General features: G+C 42.2%; 1 protein-coding gene across 1 annotated transcript; it reads left to right on the top strand.

Moving 5' to 3' along the window:
- The first annotated feature begins 467 nt into the window (after positions 1–467).
- Positions 468–21361, top strand: LOC115321112 (cilia- and flagella-associated protein 251-like). The gene is made up of 4 exons (XM_042290613.1): positions 468–525; positions 10453–10550; positions 16328–16423; positions 20984–21361. The coding sequence occupies exons 1-4, from the start codon at positions 486–488 to the stop codon at positions 21359–21361; spliced, it is 612 nt and encodes a 203-aa protein (XP_042146547.1). The 5' UTR covers positions 468–485.
- The last annotated feature ends 212 nt before the right edge of the window (positions 21362–21573 follow it).

Below are 21573 nucleotides of genomic sequence, written 5' to 3'. Positions count from 1 at the left end.
TGGGAGGGGAAGGCGGTGGGAGGGAAGTGAATGTTGCTTACACGTGTACATGTGAAGATAGGACGATATTCGACTATGTTTATGGCTCGAAAACTGGAGAAACGTGTGCGTCGTAGCCATAATAATGTATAAAGAAACTAAAGCACACTGAATTCTCTTTCTAGTAGGTAGAAGTTTTCTTTTTCCAAACCTGCACATGCTGGACATCTGAGGAAAAATATAGAGAGCTTCACCATTGTAAAGGTTTTTCTTGTGAATTTATATGTCATGCTTTATGTTTGATAAACAGAGGAAAAAGAAAACTATAGAGAAAAGTGTTGTCGGAAACAAAATATATTTCGGAAATGTCAAATCCTGGCAATACTCTATTCTTTTTATTTCACGTTGTGTATTGACAACTGCGCTCTTCCAATATTTGGGAACTATAAAAGCCAATGACGGGGCCATGCTTTCTGAAAGCGCCACTAGGACGTCCACAACTCACCATGAAGATTCAAGCCTTCCCGATTATTGCTGTTGTAGCAGGTAATGTGAAACTGTAACGAAGTGCGTTAACGCTGTCTGCTATAACAGAATTGTTCTTAACAACTTATTTCTTTCCCGATTAACATTAGTTTTCGCATAACTAAAATCTAGTCTCAGAGAACGTAGGAGGCCGCCTTGGTAGCTCCGATTCAAATTTATAGCCTGCGGACCCCCGTTGGCCAGCGCGAATTTTGGCCGTAGTATTCCCTGTGTGAAGGAGGCTTATTCAAAGTTGGTGCCGTGTCACCAAAATTTCGGTTGCACCACAAAAAAAAAAAAAGAAAAAAAATCAATCCTTAGTCCTTCTGCGGAGCGTGCCAGATGTCCTTTGATTTGGCACAAACTCCATAAAGTTTCACTTCAAGAATGTAGGCTGACACGACCTAGCGACTAACAAGCAGTTAGAAGTAATGACTTTAGTAGTAATTACTTTTTGATGGATCGCAGTAACCCTCCTGTTAGTAGTTTAAAAGACAACCGTGTAAAATATTTTGTAACTATTTTATGGTATCGCCTATCAAGTTATGTTACTGGTTACTTTTAAATAATATTGCTTTTGTTTTAGTTTAAAAATGAAATAAATTGGCGTTCTGTTAACCTCGACAAAAAGAACGAATATTATGTTTTTTCCTGGTGTCATCAGGTTCCCAATTTGATTGAGAAAAATGTATAATTTAAAATTATGATTGAGAAATATAATAAACACTATGGAGTCGCTCCGTGGCGGTTTAATCGTGATTGAAGTTCGTACTCATGGCTTATCGCTTCAAAAAAACATGAAATCAAAAGTAACAGTAAAGTGGTGGTAAAAAATTGCCCCTCCCTGAGGGCCAGGTTGTTTTGTCCCGGTCCTTCCTAGAAGTCGTAGGCCAGGGCCGGGCGATCGTGGACTGCCGCGCTGGATGGTCGCTTCTTGCTCGTTGGTGGTGGTGGAGCTTCGAGGAAAGACGCTCAAAGTCGAGAGCAACGATTGATAAAAACAAATATATTAAAACGACAACAGCAAACTTGGTTACAGAACTCTACTGTCCGCTCACGGCAGTATAAAAGGCGAAAAAAACGAGCCTCGGCGCAAAGTGCCCACCGCGCACGGTGAGGCTCAAAAGAAACTGCTCGTCGCTCGCGACAAACCTACGCGGACCGGCGGACCGCGGGAGATAACTTGCTCCGCGCACGGGCTTGTTCAAACTCAACGTTTCCTCGCCAGCGCGATCGAGAAAACTCCGCGCTGACACAGGGCCTGTCCAATCAGGACTATACAATTCTATTGGCCCCAGTGCCAGTGGGTCCTCCACCAATCACAGAAAGGCCAGAGAACTCGGTGTTTCCCTTTTCTAAGAAGAGAAAGAATGCTAAACCCCTTGGGGAACTCTCCAATCGGGGCGATACTTTACTACTTTACGGGGAAAACACCCCCCACTTCGCCGCGTCAAAACAAATTGGAGCCGTGTCCTTCGAAGTTAACGAGTAAAGCGTAATGGAGTCCAAGTGGACCCAGACCGGCGCCCCTCATCGCTAAAACCTTATTGTAGCAGTCTCCCGAGTGGACAAGCCGTCACTGGGAACGCGCCGTGACGACAAAGTCGGGGAGGGTGCCACTCCCTCGCGGCGACAGGCAAGAATGTCTGTCTCCTTCCCGGGCCAAAGATTAAAAAGGGCTCAAGCCGCTCATCCCCCTATCCTCGGTGCGAGCCTTCGGGGTTCCCCATCCGAGCGGTTGAAGGTCGATTACCTTAGTTTCCAGGAAACGATCAAATACTCAAGCGACTCCTACAGTGTTTTTTGGAGCTATCGGACACAATATATCGTTACATTTGCAGGACGTTTAGGAACCTCAGTGACACGTTATGTTTGACGAATTAACGAGCAACCACCGCGTACCGAGTGCCACCGCGTCTCGAAACCGGAGGCTGAATTAGCTCAAGTAAAAGCACGCGGACGACAGTGTGGCGCCACTGTGACTCAGAATGTTAGTTTTCCTGATCCAGTTAGGATTTGAATTCACCTCGCTCGCGCGCTTTTGTGGTATTTCGTTTCGCCTAAAAAGACCATAGAAAACAAACAAAAAAACTTTATTTATTAAGTGACCTAGTTGGGACACTTGTGTCAAAAAATAAATTTTAGGCGAAAAAACATTTTTTTTTAGCAATTATGGCGGCGAAATATTTATTCAAAAATTCTGCGCTTAAAGTCCATGACGTCACTGAATGGTCATTCGCTCAACGAGATGGTAATTCGCGCTTTCCACCTCAACGTGAAGGCGAAGCCGATCCACCGCTCCTCCACGCGCCCGAAATGCCGAGAGAGGTAACAAGTGGGAAGGAGGGGAGAACCGACTAAATCACGTCTCGCGCCGACAATATTCCTCTGGACCAGGCTTGTAGAAGATATTTACTAAAAGTATTTAAGTTAAGTTACTGAGTACCACGAAATATAGTAACTGAGCAGAGTACTAAATACTGAAGTTTGTAAAGTAATTGAACAAAGTAACAAATACTCTAAGAAAGTAAGTACTTACTTTCAAGATACTCTTGAGTTACAATTTTCTCTGCAATTTATTGTCAAGCACAACCGAAATTCTTCCTTCCAGCTTCTATGGAATCTTCTGGAATTCTCTCAGCTAGACCTTGGCTGTCATTCAGGCTTCTAGGAGGCCCCAAGTAACTACGAATAAAACAAAAACAAAAATGTTTTTCTTTTATACCCTTGTTATGGCCAGGGCATAGACGAGAGCAGCGCGAGGCCCGTTCGCCTGCGGCGCCGCGAGCGATGGGCCACCGGATTGGAGCCGTGTAGTCGCGTCTTACGAATCTTGTGTGCGAAGAGAGCCCAGTGAAACGAACGAGCGGTGTGTGCGACTGCGTGCGCATGCTAAGGCATTTCTGAAGCTGGAAGGCTTTCTTTTATATGCTTTCACTCCATAACATAGAAAAATAAGCTCCGGTTTACTGTCGACTCTTAACAAACACTTGTAGAATCCACACTCTCTCGTACACAAGTGCCCTCCCTCTGGCTTGTAGCCTTGTACACGTCTTATGCTTTCACTCGCATTCGCTTCTGCCTCGGAATCTCTGTTGCTCTTGGGCTTGGGCACAAACAAATTGTAAGAAAATGTGCTTTGACGTTTTGCCCAGTTAAAAGACTCGACACACGTGCGCTCGGCTTGAAGCTGCGACACCTGCTTCTCCGTGTCACCTCTTTCAGCAAAAGCACGGAAGTGCACTGTGTTACCTGGCACGAAACGTTTCTGCAATGGCAGGGCGCCTAGCGAAAATAACTGGAGTTAAATAATTTCGAAGGTTCCCGCCTCTAAAGAAAATAAAAAATAGAAAATAACTTAAAAATTACTTTAAAATGAGTACCAGTTGGTTGAAAAAAGTATGTAATTTAGTGTACTAAATACTGACGTTCGAAAGTATTTGCAAGATAGCAAGTTACTCACAAAAGTATTTAAGATACAGTAACTTGAGCAGAGTATTTAAGGTACGTACAAGTCTGCTCTAGACGATTTTGGTGTCAGATAAACAGTTCGTAACATGAGCATCCTGAGTCAGTGTAGTTAAAGTTTTTGTCTCGATGCGGTGCCTCGTGGTTTCTTCAAGACGTCATTTGGTCGTTTCTGTTTACGCTGATCAATACCGTATATTGGTGGGCGAGCGGCAGACCTTCGCGTACCCCGAAGGCAGAGCCGTAAATGTAGAAAGTTTGGCCATTCGTTGGGAAGTATAGGAGACAAATGACGAGGCGGCATTGGCCGAAAGTGGGCTAGGCGTGTTCCAGGGCGTCTTCAGAAATTTGAACGTGACCAACCAGAAGCCGGAAATAATACCCTGGCGGTGGTCGCAAGAAACAAACCTGATAACTGCAATAGAGTAACTCTCAATGGCTGAAAATATGGTACACGTGATGTTTCAATCACGTTAATCCAAAATGATGGTGGAAGAGTGCGACTAGCGGAACGATCGACATATTCCGTACGCCAAGCGCCGAGGGCCGGGAATCTGCCATCCGAGCGGTCACACTCTGTCCGCGCAAAACAGATTTGCGTGGCGCATTCGGTTCTTACATCTTTCTGCATGATCATGATCAAAACAACACGTGAACCCTATTTTCAACCACAAAGAGTTACTACACTTCACTCTTACGCGTTTATTAAAACCATATACGAACATAGACTTTTGATCACAGCTGTTTGCCGCTACCACCGCTAGGGGATTCTTTTCGGCTTCTGGTTGGTCAAGAGAGCATGCCAAGCCCTCTTTCCGACTCTGCCGCACGCCCCGACTCTGCCCGCGCCTCCCATTGACCAAACTCTCCACATATACGGCTCTGCCCAAAGGGTTTGCCGGCCGCCATCTGAGAACCACTGATCAAAGCAATAAATATAGTTTTCATGGAGTTTGCCTATCTTCTTCTCAGTAATGTCACTGCTCGGAAGGTATTTTGAAGGGCAGAAAAGATGATTGTCCTAGTAAAAAGTAAACGTTCCCACTGTAATTATTTCCGTCATTCAATAAGAGAACACGCTCCACTCCGATTCCTAGCTGCGTAGTGTTCGCTTCCCCGTAAAGCACGTCGTAGAATGGCGCGAAGGACGCCAGTTTTTCTATCATGGCATTCGTTTTTGTTTTGCGCTGGTCGTGTCTAGCGGCAATGGTCGGTGTAAATTAGCCCATCAAAAGGGGGAATTCACAAGGCAGCTGGAAGTGATGGTTCACGAGCAGAGAAATCACTTTTAGACCAACAAGAATGCGGTAAAAGCAACGATTTCCTTCAGGTGTTGCGTGCGTTTAGCTCTGCCATGGTGAGTACGAAAACAAGCAAAGGGTTGAGATAACTTGGGAAAATAAGTAACTCTGTCGTACCGGGTAATATATCATCGGGGGAAGAAAAAAAACATAGAGTGGCCGGTTATGCCCAATGGCTATACACCTCTGCATCTGCAAAATCTGAGGTCGATACGTTAAGAAATCTGTTGGTGCGATCTCTTCAAACAACCTAGATCACTTTGACTAACACTGTACTTTCAAGAAGACGATATCATGCCTAATGAAGAAAGGTAAAAAAGCAGGCGAGCTGGTGAATGGTAACCCTCAGACGTAGGAGCAATAAAGCACGGACCGAAAAAGGAAGATACTTTGCTGTTCTGTCCGCTTTTTTTTATTGTTCCTACGTCTCAGGGTTATGATGGATATCATGCCTAGCGTCGACGAAAGTGATGTTTGGGTCAAATATATAATAGCATTTACTGTAAATTTGGCCTAATAGCTCGCTGCAATTGGAAAAGGCCACAAACTTTATTCACTTTTTTCCCAGTGGTGGAAATTGCACTTTTTAAAGCTTGAAATGTTTTTTTTTAGCGGTGCCTCACCAAAATCAAACTTTTGTCGGTCCGTTTGTCCGTGCAATTTACGCTAAATTTAGCGAGAAAAGTGGCGTCACGTGACGTCACGTGACCTATGCGCAAATCCAGTTACCCGCGAAATTTAGAGGGAGAGTTTACGTCTCGTGACCCAGAAAACAATTCAATTTCCCCGCTAAAGTTAGAAGCGGAAACTGACGTCACGTAACCTCTAACCATTCGGTTTTCCCCCTAAATTTAGCGTGAAAATATACGTCAAGTGAAACACCTATTCCCTCGCCCATTCCCTCACTGATTTTCTATAATGCATTTTATGCATTAGAGGACTTTCATGGAAAAATGTCGCTACCAAAAGTTTTTTTATTTAGATTGTTGTCATTTCCTACCGGTTGACCATATTTTTCTAAAGGTGGAAGGAACAAAATGGTCCGAGTTAATTTTGCCTTGAGTTGATGCTAACTGTTCTATCCTGTTGTAAAATGTTTACCATATTTACAATTTCGAACTGGACGAGGCCTTCAATATAGCTTCCGAAGCAAGAGAAAGAACATTTCTTGATGATTCTTTTTGGCCCCGCGTCCTTTCACAACTCGCGCACCATGTCGGCCAGCACTGAGCCAACCTACGCCGGCCAGTACCGGAAACTGGACAGTGAAGCCTGGCCGCAGCTGGCCAGGCTCTGTCGCCAACTACCCGGTACTGGCCGATGTTGGCCGAGTGCTGGCCGACAGGCTCTGCTAGCTGTTTCGGACGCTGTTATTTCTTAGGTTGTTATACCAGGCTGTGTGGAAATTTTACAACGTTGATTCTTGCTCTCACGCTGATGAAGGTTTTCATTGATACGTTTTTTGTCGCCTCATCTTACTTTCTTCCGTGTTGGGTTTTCCTCCCCGAGTGTATCGTACTTTATTCTGAGATACTTTTTTTTTACATCAGAAAAGGGGGAAGGGGGACATGTGCTAAAAAGTGCAACAAGATACACCGGCCACAAACTTTATGGAGATGTTCGAGAGATGTCTGGAATACAAAAAGACAGATTAAATTAGAAAGCTTTGTTGCAATACAGAAGTACAGATACAAACTGTATTTCGGAAATACAGTCGAGATACATTTTATCGTGAAGCATAGACCGCATGTAAGCGATTTGGCGAGCAACGAGTTGGCAACGAGGACCCGCTGTTGCTCAGTCAGTTGCGCAACGAGGCAAACTGCATGAAAGCAACGGGAGCAGGCGACAAAGTCCATACGCGAAGTTTTCTTGAAATCAAAAAAAAAAAAAAAAAAAAAAAAACTGAGCGACGCGAATAGCGACAAAAAGCCATTTGCGTCCTTTTTCAGTGACTCTCCTGGTTTGTTGCCGTCGCTTGCCTCGTCCCTCGCTAAATCGCTTAGATGCTGCTCAGCCTTGATACTGTTTATCCGAGCCTTAAAGTCACTCGAACATAATTTCTGCACTCCATTCAAAGAACAAAAAAATACAAGTGAGAGTCACGCATTGTGCACTTTAAATATGATAGATTAGTACAGAATTATTGAGCACAATCTGGACACATTAAATATACTATTTTTTCAAGTAAACCAAAAGAATGACCTACATTAGCAAGCGCTTTTTACGGTTCATTCCTCCGTGATAAGCAGAAATAAAGACTACCCTGCAAAAAATAAAAAGCATCATGCGTCTTCTTTCCCACAGATCATATCAAAATTTAATCAATTTGAACTAGACAGATGGGATAGCAAGCGATAAAGCTGAGAATTTCTGTAGACTTTAATATAAGTTAGAAATACAACGCTGAGAAATGTGAAACAACATGAATCTTTCGCGCATTTTATTAGTTTGATCTAAAGGTAAGATACCGCTCGTCAAATTGCGGTGATTGCTTCTTTGAAGCTACTTATATGCAAAGAAGGAAAGTATAAAATGGTGGGAATCGGGCAAATATTATGATTGCCAAAACAATTTCATTGGCGACACCAATGTCTGTTGCATTTTACGGCATATAAAAGTCGGGGTCTAGGTTCAGGTTCCCATCCAATGCCTCAACTAGTTCAAGCTGCGACTTGCTGAAAGCAAGCCAAGGATTTTTTTTGCGTAATACTAATCGGCTAACTTTGCTTTCACATAACCTTCATCGGAACGCTGCGGGTGATGGACAGGTGCTAAGAATTTCAATAGAACTTTCATGTTTGAAACCCAACTACATACGTGTGGGTGAATCAGTGAATCCGTACTTTGCTATAAAGCCTGCTTTGTGGGATTTTGTAGGTGTTGTTGGAATATATACTTGAAAAGATTGTTGAGTAAAGCGTAAAGTTCTAGATTTCCCAAAGTTTCAGGAGCTCGTCATACGAAGCGTGATCAAATGAAATTCGTTACTGTGTCCTCAACAAAACAAACGGAAAGGTACACAAACGAGCTAAGAAATTAGTGCAAAAAATTATAAAAACGTAACAATGCACCGGGGATCTCTGAAAGAAACCGCCGTATGCATTCAGACACGCGTCCCACTGTTTGGGGAGAGAGTAGACAGTGCCTGCGAAAATCGACAGGTTTATCCTTGAAAGATTTGCTCATCGCATTTATGACGTCTCCACCCGCACCTATTTCTCTAGTGTGTTTTACACTCTCGCCGCCAGTCTGCGGAAAATTCCGCTGCCCATTTCGACGGGCCCAAGCGTCGGTTTCTACAACGCACGATATTGAAGATCGGAGTCCTTAACTCCGGTGATTGGGAAACGTTATACTGCTTAAAAAAAACGTAAGGACATCCGCATCATAAGTAAAGGCAAAACTGCACAGAACACTCCGTGGTAGCCAATTTTTTTTCTATTTTGAACCGGAAAATCCGGTAGATCCCAGGAGAAATATCTGAACCTTAAAGAATGTAAAAGTGAATAGTCAAATCTTCTGGCATTTTATATGATTGGCAGTCAGATACACATGAAAGATAAGGTTATCTAAAGCTTGAAGCTTTTGACAGCTTCGCTTACTTTCGCATTAAGTCAGAGCACAACCAGAGGCTGGGAGACACACAAGGGCAAACTAGAAGACAAAGCACGGAAGGCGACGGCATGCACTCTGCGCTAGATTGGTCTAGGCGGTGGTGATATGCGCTCTGAAAGGCGACGAGGGTGGTGACGTTGCGTTCCTGGCACTGCTTGATTAGCTTCATCGGCTAATACCATCGGGTATGCTCTAACTTACAATGACGCTAAGTCTTGACTTGAAACAAATATAATTCATGCTTATTCATTGTGCACTTACGATTGCGCTCCCGCCGTTCTTCTGGTCTATAAAAGTGAAGAGAAGGAACATAATTTCTCGAAGTTTCGCCAAGACGTCCACAAGCCAAAATCAATATTCCAGCAGGTAATTGTGACAGGTAATTTGTTTTCGCCAATGCTGAAGTGTAATAAAGCGAGCAGGCTATTTCTACGTCATAAATATTTAGGAATTTTCAATTGATTTATTTAGAAATTAACATTACGATTCTGCCGCTCAAAGGTGTGGCAATGTAGGTTTAAACTACTGAGTGTCAAGCGAGGGGGCGCAGTGGGCTCACCCCGAAACCAGACGTTGAACTAACCAGGCTAAAGCTTTTGTTTCTTTCTTGCACAATCAAGGCGATTTAGATGTCACCTGGACCGCACAGTGATCCTTGGGTACTTTCTCACGGCAGTTCAACATCTTTTCTCGAGGTGGAGCTTAATGTTTTATTTTTTGTGTTTTTTTAAGCGTAGTCATTTCATCCTTTGACCTTAGTTGTAGAAAGCTGTAGATTATAAAAAAAAAACTCTGAGTAAACAAAAAATACGTATCTCCGTAGATGGGACCTTGTTTTATTGATTTAATGATACAGTGCGCCAATTCTTATACATGTATGGTAATACTATCGCACTTACCAGGCAAAATGGCAGCGAGTTCAAAATAATTACGAAACTTTATAATGATGACTATGCGAAGGGGGACTTAATTGTTTTCTCTGTGAGCATTTGCCATTGTTGAATTTGACAATAAAATTACCACAGGCTCGGCGGTGTTTCTTAAAATATAGCGAAACACCCGTGAGCTAGTTTTATCAATGACCAATTTTGAACGAATGACTGAGATGTACAAAGAGTGACAAAACCCTAAACTCATTTTGACTGAGACTTTACGCCTGGGATTTGGCACTGAAAGTGACTGAGGACGCTAATGCCAATAATAGAAGCCTAATTAAATTATGCGCCATTTGAGGAAAGGCTTTCTTGAGCCTCGCGCTTTGCCGAGTTCTTATTGTAGAGTCTAGTACGTGTTTTGTGTCCCTGGACATTTGTGGAGTAGTAAATTCATAAGATTTGACTCGTCTCTTTTAATCTTGAATAATATTTCAGGTCGGAATATTCGACATAGAAATCACTTACATTTCTTGAAGTTTAAAAGTCTTGATTTCTAAGAAATGATCACATGCATTCATTAACAGAAGTTCAAAGTTCTAGATTTTTTAAAGTTGATCAAGACAAGCTCCCATGTTTCAATTGGAACAAATCTGTTCAAGTGTGTTTTTTTTTTTCATTATTTGTAGCCCTGCTGCCGATAGTAAAGTGCGCTCCAGGAGAAAGCGCTACGGAGGAAGAAGACCGATCATGTGAGAAAAAGGAGAAGGAGGCCGCAGAAGTGGGAGTATGTTTAAATATTATACAAATTGGCATGTACCTTCATTTCCCAAGTCCTAAAATACACGGAACACAGTATCCAGACTTCATTGTTGCGGAATAAGCACCCCCGTTTTATTTCAACTCAATTCCAGAAAATCAGAGTTTCTGATATTTAGACTCCTTTGAACTAAAATGAATTCAGATACTGGGTCAATTCCTACTTATGAAATGGTTGAACAGTTCTATTTTATGTAGCGTGAGCTACACTGGCCGGAATTAAGCAGTTTCGCGTGGCTCGCTTGCACAGCACGGAGTCACGTCACACGGCGCACAGCTGGCGTGCCGAAGCCGCTGTCGCCGCGAGCTCCGCCGCCACCGCGCGCGCCTCGCCGGTCTTCGTATTCCAGATGAATGACGTCATAGCCGCGGCAGACGCTCTGGCGCCGCCGCGTGCCCAGCTGTGTGCCTCCGTTGCGTAGTAGCCAAGCCTGACGCTGCACCGGAGCTGCTTGATAACGCCTCTCAATTTGTGCGCATAAGCTCACGCTAGGTATATCCTAGCATAGCCAAGCCAAGCCACTGCCATTTTTTTCCTATAATTTGTAAACGTAAAAATGTGTATTGACAACCACAGTTAGCGGCCGGGAAAATCAGCATTAAGATGCTATGAAACTATAGAAAACTGGAAAAAAAATGCAAAAGGCGTTCCCGAAACGCTGAGACTACAAATCCGAGCGGAGGTTACACAGACCCCTTGTTGCAGCTGCAGACAGATTGCGTGTTCAACCTTACAAAAATCGGAACTGACAACAAAAAAATTAAAAGATCCAAAACACCCAGTTTATTTACGAACGAACCGTACGCACCACACTTCTAGGAGATATCTACAGGGTAAGCACATTTATTTTATGAGGCCTTTAAAATATTTTGTTCGTGCGAGGCGCAAGAAGCTGCCTTGATGTTTGCTTCGAACATCTGCACACCAGCACCGACTTGTTAAATGCCAGAGGCGATGCCTTGTGTATCTGCCCCAAATATCAATGCAATGCGTCAGAACACAAAAGCGCTGAAAAGGTGTAATCGCTACGGAGCCGGCGGGAGCGACTATAGCACTACGTCGTGAAACCTGCCTTGAGCTGAATCATTTTACATTTAATGTACGAACGTCGTGATTTGCTACCGTGTTCAGTTAAGTCTTTGTTTTATTACCCAGCCAAGCCTAGGTCTTCTGGTCAAAAACATACATGTGATCATGGTTTATTTATTTTGCAGGCGTTATCTGGACATTATACATGTATTAGCTGGAAATTATTGATGTTCGATGCTCATTATCCCGATATAAGCTAGTATACTTTTGTGCGTGAGTGTTGAAGGTATGTACTTAGTAGGGAATTCAAGATGACACATAGCGCCCGCTGCTGCTCCTAGTAAAATAAAACGGAATGTAGGCGCTTGGGTATAAGTAGCTTCACGAGGAATGAGCTATCGGCTCCGTGTGATAAGGAAACATGAGCTAACCATTGAACATTCGGCACCGTGAGCTCCTCTGAATTGAGAAGGCGAGCATGCGCAAAGACGGTTCGAGTGGCTTTGTCACGGCTGGTGGCCTATGCCCTGTGCTATAATCACGCGTGGTCGCAACTAGAGTAAATCGCAACAGCTTCTTTGTCGCGCCTTGCGTCGCCAGATATAACAGTCAGTCAAGCCGTCAGTTAGCTATAGCGAAATTATGCTGATTCGAAAGTTGTTTTACCTTGCGCTAACGTCACGCCAGCAGGCCGTAGGTTCTAGTTTAAGACCGACGCAGCTCGCATAAGAACCGAGTCCATACCGTTCTCCATTCATCCCAGGAAAATGGCATCTAATTTTTATTCCGGTTCAGACCTCCAATCGCCCACCGCCATTCTGTTCCCACTTCATTACAGGGTCGCTGAAGTGCAAAATAATTTCGCTACCAGATGTACAAGCGCGAAAGCGTAAATTAAGTAGTTCGAGAGGAGTGGAAGAGGGGCACCTCTTTTTTCCCGAACGGTTCTTTCCGTAACTCCACGTCGCTTTTCAGCACTTCATAAGACCGTCACTCAAAACCAGATTGGCCGGAATTTACTGTGTTTCTTTCTTTCTGTTTTCGGACGTCAACGGACGGCACTTAGGAGGAAGCCTGTGAACCGTGGGCGGTGCATGTTTACCAGATGCTGGACGATTCGGTGACAATTAAAGTGTTTAGTCCATATAGACCTGAAGGTTCTATGTATTTAGATAACAGGGTCGATACCAGTGAAACAATTTGCACAGCTCTAGAGAAAAGCAATCAGACCAAATAGGAACAGCCGAGTTCTTTGTCACAAAAGATATCTTTCAAGGTACTCACAATGCCGCTGGGTAAATTCCTAGACGTACAGTAGTACAACTAATAAAACCGCGCAGGTGCACCACACGGACACACACGTATACTCTCAGTAACACGTTTAGCGAAAACCATGAACGCGCGGAACGAAAATCTGCCGCCGTTGAGAAATCACGGACACAGATCTCGATGTCGTTCCTGATGCCGTCGCCGCGGGTGCACCAGGCGGACACATACATGTCAGTAGCACGCTCAGCGAAAACCACGAACGCGTGGAACGAACATCTGCCGCAACTGAGAAATCACGGGCACAGTCAGAATGTCGACTCTGATGTCGTCGCCGCGGGTACACCAGGCGGACACATACATGTCAGTAACACGCTTAGCGAAAACCACGAACGCGCGAAACGAATATCCGCCGACGTTGAGAAATCTTGGGCACAGTCTTTTTCACTCGGTGGATGCTTCTGTAACCGCACGGACAAAGAGGCGTAAGAAACAGGTCACTGAAAAATATTTTCTTTTCATCTCACACCCAGCTGCTTTGGAAGATACAGGTCGCACACATGGAACACGAAGTCGAGACTGAGCATTCGTTCCTGACCGGCCGTTGCTCGTTGACAAACAAAGAAACCGGTTTTCTTCTAAAAAAACAGTCAGCAAAACGACCCTCTCGTATTTTCCCCACGAACTCAATGCGAGGGAGAGAGTGTGCGTGAGAACTCGTCCACCCAGTCCTCGGCTCGTCTCGGCTTCCCCCTCCCCTCGCGTCGGCTTCGAGTGAAGGTCGGTAAACAGGGAAGCGAGTCCCCCGTTTCGGGTAAGATTTCCAGCAAAACCGGGTCGTCTGGTAAACGAAAGTGGCTGCCGGTGACATTCCAGCGCAATCTGGAAGCCCGATGCCGGTGAAATTTCAGCGAAATCTGTTTTCCGGCAAATAATCTAGCAAAGACTGGTAAACAGGTTTTGGAGGAAAACGGGTGAAAGTGCCCACCTTTTTGAATCGTCAAGTTCGCTGCACGCACTTCTTGAGGATTGCAACGTCGTCCCGATCTAAAACACGCACTCAGGAGAATGTTACTGCATTGGCGGCCACCCTTACAATCTCAGCCCCCCTGCTCGTCTTGGCTTCCTTGCCTTTAGCCGTTCCCCTTGCGTCGGCTTCCAATGAAGCTCGGTGTCCGGAAAACGGTAGTGGCTTCCGGTAGAATTCCAGCGACGGGTAATCGAAAGTGGTTCTGGCAAACCCACCATGCGAAAGTGGCTGCCGGTAATATTTCCACCAAAGACTGGTAAACTACGCTGGTTTCTGCTGAAAATGAGTGGAAATTATCCCGTCTCCACCGAATGTCACTGGAAGCTTTTGCCGGATTTTTCAGTAGGGTATTCACCAATTAAAAATTATATTAACAAATTTTACTTAAGCACTTGATCGTTTCGATTAGCTCCCTATGCTATGTTCCCCCGACCGTACACCTCACCTGCACAAACCGCATAAGTGCAGCTTTCGCGGCTTTTTTTTTTCAAACAAATCGTTAAGGGCTAAAGGAAAACACATTGTGTAATGTCCCCTCCGCTGAAAATTCACTTGGGAAATCTTCATTACTGTAGCTTTCACAACTTTTAGAAACAAATCTGCGAATCCTGAAAAGAAAGCTTATATAAATTATTTAGCTCACTGACACATATATCATTTAGCATCTAGCTGAGCATTTGATGTAAGTGTCTCTACCACCCGTCGCCCCTCGCCTTCCATTATTTCGCTCGTGGTCCGAAGGTCCGAATGGCTGTAGATCGAATGGCTGTCAATTCGTTCAATAAACATTAATTCCTTTCGGGATTGATAAACACCCAATTTTTTACCAAATATCTTGTTCTTTTTAGCGGGGGCACTTAATAATAATAATAATAATGCTTTATTTCCCTCCTTTATGATGGTGGGGCCCAAGAAAAAAAGCTGCAGTAAGCAGCTTGACGAGTCCCTGGGCCCCTACAACGGACAGCAGGAACCATGCGGGAAAACAAACAAAAAGCAACATAATAGCGTGCTAGAGGCAATGATGTTATAATTCAGTACACAAAGCTAAAAGCACCTTTTGCAAATGTTAAGAGAGAAAAGGATCATGTACAAGCATATAATAAGCGCAAGTCTCAAAAGGTTAGATTTTCTAGATCAATGTTATTACTTAATTGGCGTATAGGGCATATCCCTTCAAATTCTGCTGTAACTTTAGAGGGGAAATCCAATTGCTGTATAGATAACGTGACGTTAATTTGTTTCCCGCTAAGTTTAGCGGAGAAATTGAATTAATGTGAAAGTCGTCACGTTACATTTTTGTGCTAAATATAGCGGGACAACTTTACTCATATATAAATGGAATCCCGCGTTTTAGGAGCATTTTGTTTTAATTCGAAAGATATCTTTTGGAGGTTATTAATAGGTAAATATTGGGGGTTTAAAGCTTTTCTTTTAGATTCACAATTTTTCGAAATTTAAAGTTCGATTTTACATGGTTTCAACTTTTTTTAATAAAATAAATATTATAGGACATTAACGTACAATATATTCATAAAAAAATCTCAGGTACGTATTGAAACATATTTCTGCAGTCGCATTTGCGACTGACGCCCGTGCTATCGGCAGTACTGCCTGTCCCTCGACAAGTCTTAATATAAGTGCTACTTCAGTAAACGTCGGCACTTTGTTATAGCCAAACTCCTAGACGCATAGAACCTTCACCTGCCCTCCCCATCCTCTAACATCTACTGGTTCACTTCTTTCACTCTCATAAAAACACAACCCTTCTTCAATCTAAGAAGCACAAATAATATGGTTCAAGCTGGAAACCGGAACAGTGGCTTTTGTACTGGTCCTGAAATACATTTGACCATTGTATTGAATTAACATTGACAAGCTGAACGGAAAACTATATTTTGTCATTTATCTCAAAAAGAAGAAAAAACTGAATTGGGCGTTCCCTGCCATGTGCTCTGACCAACTTTATTTGTAAAATACCATCTTTCTACCTTTTTCATTTTTTTTGCCGTCGTTATTTTGAGATTTTTAGGTTTTCGGATAAATTCAAATCGACGAAAATATTACCGGCAAGTGTTTTTCTTTCGGAATCGGATTCATTCGATAACAAGGAATCATACATGAATAACCTACGTGATTTAAATTTCCACTCTAAATTTTTTCTCGGAAACTAAATTAGTATACAGGCCACGGGACGTCAGGCAAACATGATGTACATTTTTTCATTAAGTTTGAAATGCGCGGACGTACGGTCGGAGGGATGGACACAAGTTTGGGATTAGGGAATTCTGTTAAGGAGCATCACACGTTTTAAGACTGCCGAAATCATGGAAACGCTGACAATGCTGTGAACTGTATATTTGCATATAATAACGTTACCTACGTAGACCAAAGTTTTAGTTACTTTTCTTTCCTCCAGGAAAAAACCGTTCAAAACTGCAATTACTTTTGCGAACGTGTCAAGGGAAGCGGCGATTATGAAAAAAAGTACTATAAAGATGGTACGAAGTGCAAGGTAAGTTTCAATTCATACCAGTAACGCCGTTACTTGTAGAGCGTCACCGCTAACACTGCTTGCGCCACTTATCCCTGACCGTAGCACATCGCTTGACACCGCGGGGAGCGACGGGTTAACGGAAGGGGCGAGCTGAATGATCGCTGCTATTTGTATTTCAAAACTAACTTGCCATTATATGGACGCAGCAACTGAGACTAGGTTAATAGTACACTGAGCTTATCGTAGAGGACGTAAATAATTTAATCCTAAATGCCAAGTTTTTTTTTTTTGTACTGGTTATAGCTTAGAACATCCAAGAAGCTGGAAGAATGGGTACTTCACTCGAGTAACAAATGAAAGAACTACGTTCTACAGAATTTGTTTTAAGTCACGGCTTTTGAATATACTTGATTTAGATTGCACACATGCCTGTAAGACTATTACCTCATATCAACAGCGTGAACGAACCAGACATTTTGCCAGCTGTAGGGATATTCGATTAATCGAATTATTCAAAAAATCAAATACAAGGAATCCGAAAGTCGAATGAAATTTTGGTTAATCACGATTCGAGTAGAATTCGAAACTCGAAAATTTCAACATCACTATTTTTTTATATAACGTGCCAGGAAATCAATCGAAGAACAAATTATTTCATTTATTATTCTATTAGAGGGTGGCAATTACTACGTTTATTTTTTTTTTATTCTACCTCAGGTCGAATCAACATTTATTTTTTACGGAAGCGATATGTGACATAAGACAGAGGCGTAGTACAAGGATTATGGAAGTATTAGACTTAATATATGTTGTTTTCCTGAATTTCCACGCATGTAAAGTAATGGGAAACAACCTTCATAAAAAAAAAAGAAATAAGCAGATTATTATATGAGGAATGTAGCTCCGCTGGGAATTGAAGAGGCTGTCCTCGTCGAAACACATGCACTTCAACGTGGGAAGGGAATCGGCTGACCTAGTTGCTTATTCATTTCGGTTGGGACCAGCTGAACACAGGAAGAAGAAAGGAGACCTGAAAAGACAAATCGACCGCTGGTTATCTTTTCTTTTATATTCCAACAGTCGGTTGTCGTCTCTTACATCCTTCCTTCCTTCCTATGTTCAGCTGATTCCGCCAAAAATCAACGTGTGCTACATCAGACGACGCCGCGGTGTTCATTCTCATTGATGTTACATATTTCAGCCTGGCGGCGGTGACATGGTTTGACCTCGAGGTGAATGGTAAAAGTTAAAACAATCCGGCGAGAGACCTCAAACTCATAAGCATAATGCGCCGGTTATGCGTATGTTTCATTTATTATTTGCCTCAAAATAGCGGGAAGTGCTCTGTGAAGTATAATAAATATACGTTAAGTGTGCCGCACACGGATGTGGGATCTGTTACGCGAAATACCGGGTGATGCTTTTATTAAAAAAAAAAAATTCTGAAAAAGAAGGAAGAGTACTGTACGAACGTTTTGCTAAATGCCTTCTTCCCTAAGTGTTTGTCGACGTTGGCGGACATTATCAGAGGGAATGACCGTCTCATTTTGTCGAGTACTTGACTAAATTTTGTTCAATACATTTTCATTTAGTGACAATAAATATTTGGTTTCTACGATAAACCTGCTGGCCATCGTCGAAAACCACTAAATATATCAGTTTTAGCACTAATTGAAGCCCTTGGGAGACGCGGTGGTACACCAAAGTTACCACTCGTGGAACAGGCACACGGCTCGGGCTATGATAAAGAACGAAAAAATCACGTGGGTGCTTTATCGCACCGGTATCCTTGCTCCTGCTGCACCAGTGGTAACTTTGGTGCACTTTGGTAAAACCCCGCGTTTCCCAAGGCTCTAGGGCTCTTCTCGCGCGCTCAAAGTCTTTCTAATAGTTACTGAGCTAGTAGTTTGCTATGACGCTCAGGGAGTTCCTAAGAAAAAACAAATGTTTATTTTCATAAACTAAAATATAATTAAGTAATTTTAGTTAATTACTCGGATGTTGGCTGTTATTCGCCGTTCTTATTTGCGCAGAACTGGACCAACACCCAGCAAAGGCGATATTCAGCTGGCAGATTGCACTCTTGTCTTAAATTTTGTTCGGAATAAAAAATATCCCCCGCGATACTTATTCCAAATAGTATAAAAAACTTGTTTAGGCGGAATAAAGCGATAATACTGAAGGAAAGGCAGTGTGACTTTGATGACACCACAACATTTCAAAAATACTACGTGAGCTAAACGGGCGCCTTAAACGCAGCTCAGTGAAGCCCTTTTTAACACTGCATCATCTGGTGGGTCATCGTTTTGTTGTTCTACCTCTAGTTTCCTAGAATCTAGGAAAAAAATAATAATAAATTAGAAGTCACGCCGTAGTTGCAGGAACACAAGAGCGCTAATGTGCATAAAAGACACATTGGGAAAAGATGCTATTGCTTTTTCCCGTAGATAACTGTGGTAATATATATCTATCTATCTCTCTCTCTTTCTCTCTCTCTCTCTCTCTGTATATATATATATATATGTTCTTCAGTTACGAAGTGTAGACGCGGCAGTGGCAGAAACTAGTGTTTTTGTCTGCCGTCGGAGGTCGCGTGTTTGACACCCTCTTCTAACGCTAGTCTTTTTCCTACACCTTTTTTAACTTTCCCCCCTCATTTAATAAGTACTATAAAGATACCTTGCCGTATTCAAATATTTCTAAAAATTTGATTTGTTTCTAAAAAAAAAATGTCAAACTCGTCACTCAGGTCGAATTTCGGTCAACTTTGACAGATCATTACTTTGCCTGTACTTAAGGTACATTTTATTTCTTTTGCACTATAGAGAGCCCTAAGCATGCCTAGTATAGATATAGTAATATCATTATTATCTGCCGAGTAGCCGCTCCGCTACCTTCACGTAAACGTTGTGAAAAAGAACAAATGTTCACATATTTCACGCGATTGCGGCTCAAACAGAGGGCATACAACCAAAATATTACATTTCTAGACTATTTTTTCTTGTAGTCGAGTAATATGTCGAAAATAATTAAAAATTTACAATAATGGGGATTTTTGAGAAAATCAGCCTCAAATTTTCAACATTTGTTATTTATTACAACGTTTACATGAAGGTAGCGAAGCGCCGAGTCGACAGATCATAATTATATTATTATATCTATAATGGGCTTGCTTTGGACTTGCTGTAGAGCCAAAGAAAGAAAATTTGCTTTAAGTACAGATAAAGTAATGACCTGTCAAATTTGACCGAAAAGCGACCGGAGTGACGAATGTGACATGTTTTTTTAGAAAACAATCAAAATCCTAAAAATATTTGAATACATCAAGGTATCTTTATAATGCCTATCAAATGCGGGGGAAAAGTTAAAAGGGTGTAGGGAAAATAATAGCGCCAGCAGCGGGTGTCAAATACGCGACCTACGACGGCAGGCAAAAACACTAGTTTCTGCCACTGCAGCTTCTACGGCTCGTAAGTCGAGAAAAAAAATCTGGAGAACATGCGGTTTGCGCCCTCCTTCATTTGAGAAATACCCCCAAAACATATATTTCTTTCGTGAAAATTAAAAATTAGACCCTTTTAGCATGCCCAATTTGAGATGAAAACACCCATATATATATATATATATATATATATATATATATATATATATATATATATATATATATATATATATATATATATATATATATGTAGCATTCTAATCCGGTGTATAGCCGTATCCATGATGAGCAAAACATAGCCAATTGCATTTGTCATCTACGAGCAAGACCCACATTCATGCAGTTAAAAAGGGGATTGAATGTTGTCGATGTTCACTCAACCCTCTGAGTGAAATAGGGGAGCGCACGATCGGCAGTATAAACAAATTTATACTTCTATACAAAAAAACGTCTGTCTAGATATTTAGACATGTACATTAAGATATGTTTTTGAAGTGTCACTTCCCTCGTCAGGTTGATGACATAAAGCGCTGGGCCTGATGATCAGCGTCGCAAGTGTCGTGCTTGAGAATCGATGATGGTTTCTTGACGCAGGCAGTCGCTCAGTACTTGAGATCGGTGCCGAGATATGTTCGAGCTCCGTTGAAGGTGGTCCAGCTTCCGACCAGAATATTGATAACTTTGTACTTTTGTATTTTAGTTCCCTAGTGCTCTGTTTTTTTTCTCTTTCTGCAATATGGCTTTATTTCTTCCAACATCGTGCACTTTTTTTCTTCTCCAATTGTTGATCCCCGAAACGTGACATGTGTGGTCAGCAAGATAGATCGCGAATCCCATCGCGATCTATCTTGCTAAGATGTACGTCTCGGTCGGTAAGGACATCTGGAATGTACCGTTTTTTTCATACGAAACTTGCTGAAAAATACTATTTCGACAATCAAAATAAAAGGAATATTTCTATAGGATATTTAGACCGGCTACAACGACTGCGTGTAAACAATTCATAAAAATTGATTTTGAAGTAGAACTACTTTTTCGGCCGCTCTGCCTACAAACTTATTTTTGAAACAAATTCAAGCGCCTTAGCAAATGAATGTTTAAACAAACAAACAAATGTTCTTTTTGTGTTTTTTCAGTACACCGATGAACAGACAAGCGAGTGCATGGATAATTTATGCCAGAATCCAGAATATATAAAAAAGATGAAAGAGGATAAGGAAAAAAACCAAGAAAACAAAAAAGAGGGAAATCAAAATGAAGAGGAGAAAAACAAAGAGGGAAAGAAGGAAGAAGGGAAAAATGAAGATGAGAAAAAGAAAGAGGAAAAGAAGGAAGAAGGGAAAAATGAAGATGAGAAAAACAAAGAGGAAAAGAAGGAAGAAGGAAAAAAGGAAGACGAACAAAAGGATGAGAAGGCGGACGAAGGAGAAAAAGAGAAGAATAAGGGGGAAAACGAAGGTCAAAAAGAAGAAGTGCCAGAAGAGAAAACAACTGCAGGCACTCAGGAGCCTTAAGAATTCAGAAAGCAGTCGAAAGCGCCTGCGAATGGTGGCGTGCACTGGCATTTTTTTCTGGGGTCGCTTGTTTAAATCAAACCCCATGGCGTGGATGTCACTTCGGTCTTTATAAACATCTTATAAATAATCGATATCACACGTACATTGATTAAAAATAGTGATATTTATGTCGATTTCTTCTGAATGAATTGAGCACAGTCTGACTGCTA

The sequence above is a fragment of the Ixodes scapularis genome, unplaced genomic scaffold (assembly GCF_016920785.2).
Source record: "Ixodes scapularis isolate PalLabHiFi unplaced genomic scaffold, ASM1692078v2 PGA_scaffold1__304_contigs__length_218370807, whole genome shotgun sequence".
Classification (NCBI taxonomy): Eukaryota; Metazoa; Arthropoda; class Arachnida; order Ixodida; family Ixodidae; genus Ixodes; species Ixodes scapularis.
Note: the sequence above shows the minus strand (reverse complement) of the source record. Positions and strands in the feature narration are given on the sequence as shown.

Excerpts from the sequence above, each read along its gene's own strand:
- LOC115321112 (XM_042290613.1), top strand. The coding sequence starts at position 486 with ATGAAGATTCAAGCCTTCCCGATTATTGCTGTTGTAGCAG. Across the intron at positions 526-10,452 it reads GATTATTGCTGTTGTAGCAG|CCCTGCTGCCGATAGTAAAG; the intron begins GTAATGTGAAAC and ends CATTATTTGTAG. Across the intron at positions 10,551-16,327 it reads AGGAGGCCGCAGAAGTGGGA|GAAAAAACCGTTCAAAACTG; the intron begins GTATGTTTAAAT and ends TCTTTCCTCCAG.